Source organism: Callorhinchus milii, unplaced genomic scaffold, assembly GCF_018977255.1.
Source record: "Callorhinchus milii isolate IMCB2004 unplaced genomic scaffold, IMCB_Cmil_1.0 Scaffold4, whole genome shotgun sequence".
Lineage (NCBI taxonomy): Eukaryota > Metazoa > Chordata > Chondrichthyes > Chimaeriformes > Callorhinchidae > Callorhinchus > Callorhinchus milii.
In genome coordinates, this window is record NW_024704745.1 from 42,221,262 (window position 1) to 42,234,456 (window position 13,195).

Genomic DNA, 13,195 nt, shown 5'->3' on the forward strand with positions numbered 1-13,195 from the left:
TTTTTNCTGTGATAGTATATTTCCTAATGGGAAATTTCTGGGACAGAATGGGAGGGAGGGATTCTAGGCATAAACTTTAAAGTTTTTAATCACCATTTTGATTCACATAAAATTATTAATTTCTACTGAAACATATTTGCAAACCTAGAGACCAAGAGATAGAACTAGTATTTGAGTGTAAATCATGGCATTCCAATAGTAAAATTCACTTCTGATACAAGATCATTTAATCTTCAATACATAGCGAATATAGAAAAATTGGTTGCAATGTTCTTTCTCACTTGTTATCTCTCAATCCATGTTCCCATTCATAACAGACTACCTCATTAAACCAGATATAAAATAAATCTCATATTCCTGCATGGTAACCAATCATTTTGTTCTTCATTCACAGCAATTTTAATTGTTCCTTGACACAAGAACATTACTTCTGAAATGCTACAATTCACCCTGCTATTATTGATATTATGAGCTAATTTTGCTATTAATAAAGACTATTTGATGAAATGATATAAGATGGTCAATTTGCATATGAATCTAAACATTAATAGAGAACACAAATTCAGAACAGAATGTTCCCAGGAAGAAAAAAAATGTAATTGCATTGCTACAGGATAATCTTAGTTTTGGGAGAAAAAAAGTCTGACTTTTTTTTAAATAGAAACTTTGGCACTATTCCAACATCAGTATTTCAATTTCAAGCAGAGGAAATGTTTCTGTGTTCCAAGCACAATAAACCATGCAATATTTAGATAAAATGCCATTTTTGAGCCTTAACTTTTGTACTGCAAGTTGCTGGACTTTATATAGCCTCACTTTAGTTGTAAGCACGTGCTATCAGATCTAATAACTGAATTGTGTGACAATAAGTATTATTATTTAGTTCAAAGAATTGCTGAGAAGCTTCCCATATTAGTCCAACAACAAATACTTTTTTTGGTCTTTTCCTATTAAGTAATTCTTCAGAGGAGTGTGAAATTAATTTATTGCTGAACCTCAAATCTCTCTCCAGTGTGCCATTTGACAGCAAAATTGATGGAATAAAAATATTAAGGATACAGTTCACGATCCTGGTCCTCACCTTCAAAACCCTCCATGGTTTTGCTCCCTGCTACCTCTGCAACCTCCTAATCCCCTACCATCCTGCTCGCTACCTCCGCTAAGCGGGCTCCGGCCTGCTTCATGTCCCCCACCTCGCTCGTCCCATTATTGGCGGGCGGGTCTTCTGTCACTCTGCCCCCACCCTCTGGAACTCCATCCCACAGTCCCTCCGCCTCGCCCCCTCCCTTCAAGACCCATCTTAAGACCCTCCTCTTCAACCGTGCTTTCGATCACCCTGCATCCCTCCCGTCCTCCACCCTCCCCGTTCCCAACCCCCAGCTCGGGTCCGAATCTCTGTCTGTCCAGGGCCTTGGACCCTTTACAAATATAATGTTGTTGTTGTATTTTCGGTGTTCATTTGTCTCAATGCCAGAATTGTTCAAAAGTATAAATGCTTTGCTTTGTAGTTATTTTGGAATCAACAGAAGCAGTGATGAAAAATCTTTGGGAACAAAATATTAGATCCATTGCTCAGTCAATTCACTTTACAGTATATTCTGTGAAGCGCTTTGAGACGTTTCGAAGACATGATAAGGCGCTAAATCAAATGCTAGGACCTATTATAAATATATTTAGGCCCAGAAATTTACACATCCAACGAAGGTTGCAAATCTTAGTCTTCACTTTTTTTAAAAAAAATTCTACGGTTCATTCTTCCTCATTATTATTAACCCATTTTATCATTATTCTGTAGTTATTCTGGATTAATGCACATTGCAGTGATGTCAGGCACAATGTGATTTAATAATCTGCTTCTCTCCACAAAGAAGGTACCAGAGGCAGAATATCATTTTTATAGGTCCTTACCACTTTGCATGTACAGTAATTACTGTCAAGTACAGTGACAGTTTTTTCTTGCAAACTATCTATGCAACCATTTGTAGCAGCAAGAATCCACAATTTGCTATGTACTATTTGAAGGAAGGCAACCAACCTGTAAGGTGAAGTTCACAGAAATAATCCTTTTTTTAAATAATAAAATTAAGCTCCAGTTTATTAAACTGACTTTACATTATTCTGTTCTGCATCGCTGCATTTTACAGATGACTCATCCATGATCCCGTCAGCACAGGAACCACCAAATCCGTGACAGTTGGTAAAATTACCTGCCACATGCTTAAAAGTTCATTCTGGCCTGCCAGGAATTCTATCAGCAATATGTTCTGTATTTTCGAAAATGTACTCCTCCCCTTCCACATGAAGGTGTACACCGCTGGCTGTAGCACTAACGTTTCCTTGCAAAAAAAAAGATGGAACAACCTTTTCTCATCAAACAAATATAGTTTGTATCAGTTTCACCTTATGAAATACGGTCACTGCACTTTACAATAAATCTTGTGAATCCTCCCAAAGTGAAAGGCACCATATCCAATTCAAGGATTGTTGGTATTATTACTAATTAGTTTGCCTTAAATGGTTCATTCTCTCAATCAGAATTGTGTGAGTAGAACCTCCACTTTAAGACTTGAGCTCATGGTTTTGGTTGACTCGCATGCAGTACAGAGGAACATTATTGGATGTGCTATCTTTCGTGTGAAATGTTATTCGAGGGCGACATCACATCTGCTAGTTCAAGTGGACATTAAAAATTCCATGATATTGTTCAGAAAGAAAGGAATGCCTTCCATTTTACTGGATTAATTGGATATTCACTTCATGGATATTTGAGGGACTTTATGACCACACGTGACTCTGTATTTAAGTACAGAAACATCCTCTACAGTGATTACTATAGTAGCACTAGAAATATGAAAGTTCTCTTTTGTTCTTTGCATATATTTGCTCCAATCACGAAATCGCCTTCCATCAATCTCAACAATACCAAGTCTAGCTTGGCATCATGTACTTACTGTCTTATCCAATGCTGATATTGCATGTTTTGGATATGCCTTCTGCAGCTTATTAATGTAGTGCAGAAACTTAGATGTCTTCAATAACAAAAACAACAAAATTACATTTAGAGAGCGCCTTTCGCGTCGGGAGAACGTCCCAAGGCACTGGACAGTCAGGGGTCAGGATCTGAGCATGGGGAAGGGGTGGGGTAGGGGTGAGGGACGGCAGAGGTGGGAGGGCGACTGAAGGCACAATCGAAGAGGAGGGCCTTGAGACCGGCCTCGAAGGAGGCAAGGGAAGAAGCGAGGTGAAGGGACTGTGGGATAGAATTCCAGAGTGTGGGGGCAGAGAGGCTGAAAGCCCAGCCACCGATGGTAGGGTGGGTCGGGCGGGTGACATGGATCAGACCGGAGCCTGCTGAATGGAGGGAGTGGGCAGGTAGGTAGGGAGTCAGCAGGTCAGAGAGGTAGGAGGGGGCAAAGCCATGAATGGCCTTGAAAGTGAGGATGAGGATCTTGAATTTGATCCTCTGAGGGATGGGGAGCCAGTGGAGTCGGGCGAGGGTGGGAATGATGGCCAGTTTTTGAAGCAGTGGATTATCTGAAGTACACCAAAACTTCATTTTAATACTAACTCCCAATATTCTGCACCTGTTGCCAAAGATGATAAATGCAGCAACCTTCAGAATATCTCGATCTTAATTTTCATACCCCAGAGAAGAATAAGGATGTTAATTCAGGTTGGTACAGTGAAAATTACTTGGTCTCTAAAGTACACAATCTCTTGATTTCCATACCTGAATTAAGCTGTTGTCTGTCTTTTTGATGGGGTTAACCTGATATTACAAATTCATTCAGTTGTGAATGTTAGTTGTGAAATCAGGCTATTCTGATTTAACTCGCCTAACATTTCATTGCATTATTCAACTACAGATTCTTTGCTGTAGGGTACAGGTGGCGTGAACAGTTTCACTTTATGCCTTACAACCGTTGTATTTTAATTTGACTACTTTAAGAAGGTGGTTAAACAAGCCTTTTTTAACCCATAGTTAATGGATTTTTTAAGAAAAATAAAAAACTTCAGCCGAGTTCATATCCAATGAACTAATATTCCTTGTGGCAGTGCGACAGTCATGTAGGGAAAATTTATGTGATTCTGCCCATGGCTTGATTTTTCTGTTAGTAAAATGCATTCACGTGGCTGTGATTTCTGATGCAAGACTGTAGAGGCTCATTTGCATGGATCTGATAGAGACATTGGATGGCTATTTTGTAAAAGAAGCTTTCTGGTTAAAATTGATGGGCTCTCATATTTTCTCATTACTTTACATGTAAATCTGTCCTGATTCAGCATACTGTGTATTAACATCAGTACCACTAGTCCCAAATTTAACTGTAGACATATTGTGTGAAAACCTGTAGAGATATTGTATGAAAAAAATAATTTTTACAGGTACTTTGACATAATGCAAGGATTATCGGATTATTATTTGAATTGAATAAGTATTATGTGAATATCTATATTCATTAACACTTTGACTGGATATGTAATGTATGAATACTTCTACTCCTTTATACCATCCCACAATCTAAAGACAGTCATGCTAGGAATTTTGAAAAATGCCCAACAACAGCAACCACTTGCACTTATATAGAGCCCGCCACGCAAGATAGCATCTCGGAGCGCTTAACAGTGGCGGAGACTGACTCCAAGCCGGGGGGATTTGACCGTAAGCATGGTCGAACAGGAAAGTTTTCAGGCGGGAATTGAAAGAGGGAATAGAAGGGGCAAGACGGAGGGATTGAGGGAGAGTGTTCCAGAAATTTGGGGCGTAGTGGCTGAAAGCCCAACTTCCGATGGTGGGGTGGAGGGTTCAAGGGACGAGCAGGAGGCCAGTGCCAGTCGAGCGGAGGTGCCGGGTGGTGGATTGAGGAGTGAGCAGGTTGGAGAGGTAGGGAGGTGCCAGAGAGTGAACGAATTTGAACACAAGTGTGAGGATCATGAAGTCGAGCCGTTCGGTGATGGGGGGCCAGTGAAGCCTGGCCAGAACTGTTGAGATGTGGGTATGGAGCTTTGTCTGGGTCAGTATGCGGGTGCAGAGTTTTGACTGAGCTGGATCTTGTGAATGGGGAGCTGGGTAGACCGGCCAGGAGTGCGTTGGAGTAATCCAAGCAGGAGGGACAAACGCATGCCCGAGGGTTTCGGCTGCATTTGTAGTAAGGTATGGCTGGAGATGGACAGTCTGCCGGAGGTGGAGAAAGGTGGTCAGGGACCGGATGTGGGGGAAGCAAGGACAGCTGGGGGTTGAACTGGATGCCTAGGTTGCGCACAGGTTCTGTGAATCTGAGGGAGAGCCCAGGGAGGTTGAGGAGTTTAGATCCGCAGGAGTGAAGGCATTGACGTATTACAAGGAGTATGGCTTTCATCTTGTCCACATTTAGCTGCAGGAAGTTTACACTCATCCAGGCCTTGATGTCTGCCAGACAAGCTGATAGAACATCGGTGGACCTGGAATTGGTACTGGAGAAGGCAGTAGATTTGTGTGTCATCCGCATACATGTGGAAGTTTATCCTGTGTCTACGGATGACATCGCCCAGAGGGAGCACATAGATAAGGAATGCCCCTATCGGAATGAAGCCTAATAGAGGTATAATGATAATCCATGCATTTTATTTAGTGCCCTTCATGCCAACAGGATGTCTCAAAGCGCTTCACAGGATTTCCTGAGATGTGTACTGACTATGTATTTTATAAGTTGTTACCTTTTGGGTATGAAGGATGGCAAGCAAAGGAGGATGGAAGTTGAAGAAAATGGCACTTTTTTTTCTTTAAAGATGAAGCTATTGGGTTATATTGATCAGTTAGATATATATTGTGATTTGATGCTTATTACAACACCACTTTCTCTAAGATCATAGAATTCTACAGCACAGAAGGAGGCCATTCAGCCCATCGTGCCTGTGGCTCATTGAAACAGCTATCCAATAAGCCCCAATGCCCCCCCACTGCTCTTTCCCTATAATGTTGCAATTCTTTTCAAGTATATATCCAATTCTCTACATTTTCCTCATCGCTGCCTTCTTCCCGCAGCCATGCTTTGCTAAGCCATTTCCACACCCACATCCTTCACTCCCTGTGCCAGTCATTGCCCCTTAGTCAATTTGTCCTCCCCTCCTCAGGCACTACAAGTCCTAGCCATCAATCGTGTTTTGGCCCACCCGAGCTCTATTCAGTGGAAAAATAGGTGCATTACATTAAACTCAGTGTTGGCTGCTTTGGGCCCTTCTGTTCTACAGTGTTTGCACGCACCGACTCAACCAAGTCACAATGTGAGAATCCTGTAGAACACAAGGACAGCAGAGGCAAACGTGGAGGAATTTATTTTAAAAGAATAGTCGCTCTATTGTCATTTACAACTTTTAACTGGTATTTCACTGCTTTAGAAAGAGCTGCTTTGATGGTGACCCCACCATGACAATCTTTAGGCCTCAAGCTAAGAAGGAACACACTTGTCAGTATTTCACATGCAGTAAAAAGGCAATTTATAAACAGGGATTCTCATCAAAATTCAGTCAGTTAAACATCACTATTTGACAAAATGTGCTGCTCCTCACAGTCGTGGTTGTTATGGAAACAGTCATTCTGGAGCTTTTCCTCCTGTGGTTTTAGATTTATTGTCTCCTGTAAATAGCTCATCATTGGGGATTAGCATGGCTGGATTTATCATTAATATGTTGTTGCCAAGCAAGCTGATAATAATGTTCCAATAACACAAGCTGTAACATGCATATAAATGAAATGGCAAAGAACTGATTACTTCAATGCAACATAAATTTTCAACCAAAAAAAGTCTTTTCAGATCTGAATCAAAATTGTAAAGTAAATGTTCCGTTAAACAATAACAAGAGCTAACAATACTGATATGAATAATGCTAAGATATTCCATTTTTATTATTATAGGTTTCCCATAAACTACCTGAGAAACAGAAAGAGATCGAGGAGCTACTGAAGGATTTTGTTCGCTATCAGCAGCAGCTAAACCACTTGGCACTGTGGGCCGCTTCCACAAAAGATCAACTTGAATTGTACAAGCAAGCACCAGTACCAGGGGCTGTTGACATCAAGGTAAAAGTGATTTCAACAGCACTACATCATTTAGAGGCACTGTAAAGATTAAGGGTGTAAAATCTACCATCGCTGTAATTATCTGTGGACTCTGTTAATTAAAGTTTAGTGGAAAACCCACCAACCAATTCTTCATAATTTCAACAGGCTCAGAATTAGATTGGAATTGTGACTTCTCTGTGAGAAAGTACTCAAGCCTGTAGCATTCCTATCATCCATAGGTGCCCAAGCTGAGCACAATAATCAGGTAGAACTCTCCACACTCATAGCCTTGTTATGAGGTGGTTTTATAGGCAACTGAGTTAGAGTGAAAGTCCACTGTGTTCATAATGATGTTTACTCAGTACATATAGAAAAGGATAGAGCAGATCTTTTTGTTTGATTGAATTATTGTCATTGATGGCTTTTAAACAATATTTTATTGAAATCCAATAGTCTCTGTTGAGAAAGAATCACTGGGGTCAATTAGTGACACGTTTGACAATTATTACATTGTAAGAATAGTGACCTTGTGAGCCTGGTTCAGACTTTGCCATTCGTCATGGTGACCTCTACCCATTCCTCTCTCAATTCATTCAGAACTCTGCTGCCTGGATACTCACCTGCACAAAATTCCGTACCTCCATCACAGCAATCTTTCCCAGACTCCACTGACTCCCAATTACCGAACAGATCGATTTCAAGATCACTCGTTTTCTAATCGTTTCATGCCATGGCACCTCCCTACTGATCCAATCTGCTTCTCCACCACCCGCTGCCTCTGCTAGGCCGGCTCCGATTTCCTGTTTGTCCCTCATACGCTTCGCTCCACCACTGGTGGCTGTGCCTTCAGTCACTATGCCCTGAAATTCTGGAACTCTCTATATAGGGTGCTATATAAATGCAAGTTGTTGTTGTTGTATTATGAATTTTTTAATTGGTAAAAAATAGGCTTCACAAACAGTGGCATTGAGAACAGCATCAGGGATCAGTCTTTGACACTTGGCATACATATTGAACATGTTGCTAATTCAACCCTTTAAGGAGACTCGGATTTTTGTTAAACCTACTAAACCAATTTTCCCATCATATTACCTTGCAAACACAATGTTTTAATATGACACAATGTTGCATATTAAACAGCTCAGCAGGGTCAATGTAGAGGGTGTGTGAAATATAAGTATTCCTAGGGCACGCATTTAATTTGGATTTTCTGGGGTTCACTGGCGGCATATTATTTCATGCTTCAAAGAGTAAACAGTGTCCAAAATTCATGAGGTGATTTGCTATTGGAACCTACATCAACATTATCTCTTGGGCTCAGAGTCAAACAACAGTCACTACTGATTGCACGTTTGATAAAATAATACCCACAGGCACTAATGAATAATTAATCAACTCTCATAAGTGTGGTTTGGTTTTATAAGAGGCAATATTACCATTCAGTGTGAAACCATGCATCTTATCTCTGGGACCCAAGGTATACAAAACCTATCACTGTTAATAGAGCTGCTGATGGATTCAGGTTATTATTGCAATTGTACGACAGAAACATTGGGAATGTTTATTTCACGGGATCATTGGTAAAATTCCTTAGGTGACAAAAGGGGCAGGGGATGTGCAGTGTGTCCAAGTTTGCCAAGTGGAGGGGCACAGTCGGTGAACGAAACACATGATGGGTGAATGAACTGTAGACATAGGAACAGTTGGAGACCATTCAGCCATTAAGCCTGTTCTGCCAGCATATTAGATCATACTCGCCCACAAAATATACAATTCACTTTACAGTATATTCTTTGAAGCGTTTTGAGACGTCTGCACAACGTGACAAGGCGCTATATCAAATGCAAGGATTATTATTATTTATTATCATGGCTAATATAATTCCAATCTAATTCCCTACCTGTTCTCCATATCCCCTAATGTCCTTATTTCTCACTTATCTGCCATAATCAATGGGCTGAATAACTTCTTCCTGTTCCTATCTATATACAGTATGTTTTAACATCAATTGATTTCTGTGTTGTCTTCTGAGGAATTGCATTCCTCATTTTCACAACCCTCTGAGGGTTCCCCAAATTTAGTAACAGGAACACTGGTTTGCATTGTGGTTTGCCTTCAAGGCGACTTGCCCCAGAAGGTGAATTTGTAATGCAAAAGTGGTTATAAAAGTAGCATTAAAATGGTAACAGATTGTAACCCGTTTGCTCCAATTGGTTTAATTTGTTTAACATTGGTTAGGATTCGCTTCATCTGAATATTTTGCTGGTGGCTTGTGCATACTGCGGTTATGCTATCTGATCTGTGACTAGCTTAAGCAATTCCAATACTTGTACGAATTGGGGGAAGGGGAATATATGTTGTTTTTGTTTCCGTCCATCAACCTTCGTTTGTCAGAGACAGTCTAATGAGCTGGGATCAAGAATCCAGTGTTAACACAATATTGATTCCATTTCATTTTCAGTTTGTTAGCATCATGTTCAGCGTGCAGTGTTTCTGAGGAATGAGATATGACAGAGGTCATCTGCGTGAGAAGGGCAGAAAAAAGACATTTGATTAGCAACATCTTCTATTGCGTTATACTAGATACTCAGAAAAGTTTCATCCTTTGCATATCAAAAGGCTTTATTCGTGACTGCCTGTCAGAGCAGAACTAGCTCCAGGTTAAAGGTTTTACTCTGAGCATTTCATGTGCAGCAGAACTTTAAACCTTTTAAAGCTAATAGATGCAGGATTGTGTTTCATGGGATCATAGTCTTGTGCAGAACCGGAAAAGACCATTGCATTCCATCTGGCCAACCATAAGCTTTGCTGAAGCTCAGTGTTTTGGAAACACTGTCTTCATAATGGCAATGATGCATTCTCAGTGATTCACAAAAAAACAAAATGAATGATTCTGTATCTAAGCTGTGTAGACGCTTATCACGATTTAGTATAAATTCATTGCGGAGAGAGACATCATCCTGGTCTTCAAAATGCCGAGAGTCATGGACGGTGTGAGAAGCCTATTTAATTTAGAATATAGATGCAGTACAACAAGTAAAAAGATGAGAGAGACAGAGGATTTTCCACTGAGGAATGGCAGTGTGAAACGGACTTCAACAAAATGGTTGATAATGTCCATTAATTGCTTCAAAAAATAGCTAGGTATTGGCATCCCCAATGGTCTACTGGGAAAAGTTTTGTGTGTGCCAAGATGCTACCCTGCCTGATGGGCGCTATATAATGTAAGTTGATGTTGTTGAAGACGCCACATAGTACAACACCAAGCCATACAGACTTAGAGTCACAGTTCTGAAACCCAGTCGGTGCTAGGTTTGCAGATTTCAGCATGAGCAACAGTCATTGTGATACAATTGATTTCAGTGCTCCAAGATAAGCATGGGAGAAATTGGCCCATGCATCCGCTTACAATTGGCTACCTAGAGATATCTGCTGGAAGTTTTGTGTATGTAAATAAGGTTGGGGTGAGGTGGGCCATGATATCCTTTGCAGTCAAAAAGTCTGCCAATATTCACTGCAACATTTCACTCATGAATAATGGCCTTTGGGCGAAGGACTGGAGAGCCGTACTGTGTGGAAGGAAGAAGGACTCCCAAAACCTCAGGAAAAGGGGGAGAATTGCAGGAAAAAAGCAGCTTTGAATATTATAGTTATGAAAGAGATTGAGGATTCACAGTGAAATCTATAGACAGGGGAGATCAAATACTCCCTGGAGTGTGATGATGATTGCACTGCTGAGACAATGGAATAATGGAGAAATTATTTCAACCAGAAATTAGAATGTTTTTCAAGACCAGCCAGGATAAAGTTTGGGAAGAATATTTGCAGACATAACTGTCAAAATATTAGGTAAGATGTGCATAATCCAAATAGGGCTTAATGTTTGTGGAAAGATTGGCTTGATGAGTTGAATGTTCCTATGCTTCGTTTTCAACTTTGTTCACAGCCAAGTCTTCCAGGTGAGAATTCAATTTGAATATCTGATAAAAATTCAGATTTGCTTTCTGAATGAGAAATGTTGAAGTATCTGTTCAGTATTCCTCATCTTGCCATGAAATGATTGGAACCATGGTAAGCTTAAGATGCTACCTTGCGTGAGGGGTGCTATATAATTGCAAGTTGATGTTGTTGCTGTTGGCTAAGAGGGGGTTTTCAGAGCTGTAGGAAAAGTTTCAAATAGCAGAATGTCCCACTTAACCTGGTTAGTAATTCATCCACCGATGGAAACCAATTCAGTGATCTGTGTAAGTCAGCAGCCACAAATAGCTTTATAGATCCTTTCAAACCAATGTAACATTTTTGATTTATTTCTGTTTAAGGAGACGGAGGAAGGAGTGTTAGCGAAGCAGGCTGATGTGGAAAGTATTTTGTCCAAGGCGCATTACTTCTATAAAGAAAGGCCCATCGCTCAGCCATTAAAGGTACAACTTATTTGTTTTGTTTTTTATGGTAAAGATTTTCAATCTCTGTAATTGTTTTTTATGATTTAATTTGAAGGCATGACTTGGACACCAAGTTTTTTATATATAAATTTAAATAATATAGATTGCTTCAGAAGTTATTCTGTAATAACCGCTATAAACATGAATAATTCAAATGTAATTTGAATTCAGAATTTTAATAACAACATTAGTATTATCTATAGGGAAATGATTTAGTGTAGGAGGAAAATCAGCAGCAACGTGCTGAATATGTAGATTTTTCTCTTGGGATAGAGGAGAAGGAAATGAGCTGGGTGCAAGACTAATGTGGGTTCAGGTGCTTAACAAAGATGCTTTGTTTCTAATTCAATCCTTCACAAAGTAGAAGTTTTTTTTTAGCCAGTCTGCAGTAACGGGTCCACAACAAGTTGTAACGTTTGCAGTATTTCTTTTGTTTTAGTGAAGCATGTAAAGATCTCGAGTGCCCTGTTAGCCTTTCTGTGTTTCTAATAGACATTTAACAACCACATAATATTTCATCTCTGTCCAGATAAATGGCAAAAACATATTTTTGTGAAGCGTTAAAATAAATATGCAAACACAATTAAAGCAAAATATTGGAAGATATTATTCAAAAATTAATCTATCAACATAAGGATCCTGGCATCACTACTGTTGTATGTTACATAGACAGACTCAAAGACAGCACAAACAAGACATTAAAAAAACAAAAGTGTATTTGTATAGGAATCTGAAGCAGTGTCATCTGTTAACTTAAACTATATCTATCAGAAATAAGCTTTGAATTCATGATATAGCACTGCAGAGATGTTCCTCATCATACACATTTTACCAACCATCACATTTAGTCAGGGCATTTCATATCAAATGCATCTTATTATTTTAAGAAACCCAAATAAAAAGATTTTCCCTTGGATCTTTGTTATCATTTTCTCTTTTACAGCAGTGCTATAATGACTGACGATCATTATATATTTGGTGAGAATTATAATGTGATATCAAATCAGTTGACAAAATTCCTTTTCCCTGTAAATCATTGGGTAAAGTCAACAGACACCATGTTTTATAGATAGCAATGCAGGATTTATTGAGGGAATTGAGATTAAAGGCTAAACATCTCCCAAAATTTCACAATTTCAGAGGTATTGATTTCTTGTGAAGAAAGCCCAGATACAGCTGAAGTTTAAAATGTTTACATTTCAAATAGGAGTTGATAGAATGGGCTGAAGAACTGTTGTGCTCCGCCACTTTCGAGGGTTCTGGGATGCTACTACCCTGCATGAGGGGTGCTATATAAATGCAAGTTGTTGTTTATAATGATTTGAACTCGCTAACAGGGTATTTTGGTGGAAACTAGTAGTAAGTCATAGTTGACTCACGGCAATCCCACAATCCACTTCCAGCACGTCAGAGCAAGGAACCACGTGGTGTGCTGCTGCCTACCAGACAGATTCCATGTTAGTGAGTCCGAGTCAAGTAGCAACTGATTCCTTTTCCACCACAGGTCGTCTTACATTATGTGTAGTCAAGATTGGATACTTTGCATTGAAGCTTTCAGTCAGACTTTCTTAGTGTCCTCTGGTTCATGATACATTCTCACTACTGACTGGCATTGCAACATCTTGCTGTTAAATAAATGATTCTGTCACCCGTACCCAACAAGTTGCAAGCATCTGCTTGGTGACAAACTCCTGTTGAGATGTTTCACTGT

General features: G+C 39.8%; 1 protein-coding gene across 1 annotated transcript in view; it reads left to right on the top strand.

Annotated features, from left to right (window-relative positions):
• Positions 1–13,195, top strand: part of LOC103186406 (dystrophin-like) — a 775,626-nt gene that overhangs the window by 549,262 nt on the left and 213,169 nt on the right. Inside the window, 2 exon segments of the mRNA XM_042334068.1 lie at positions 6,896–7,060; positions 11,362–11,463. Of these exon segments, the coding sequence (XP_042190002.1) occupies positions 6,896–7,060; positions 11,362–11,463 (267 nt within the window).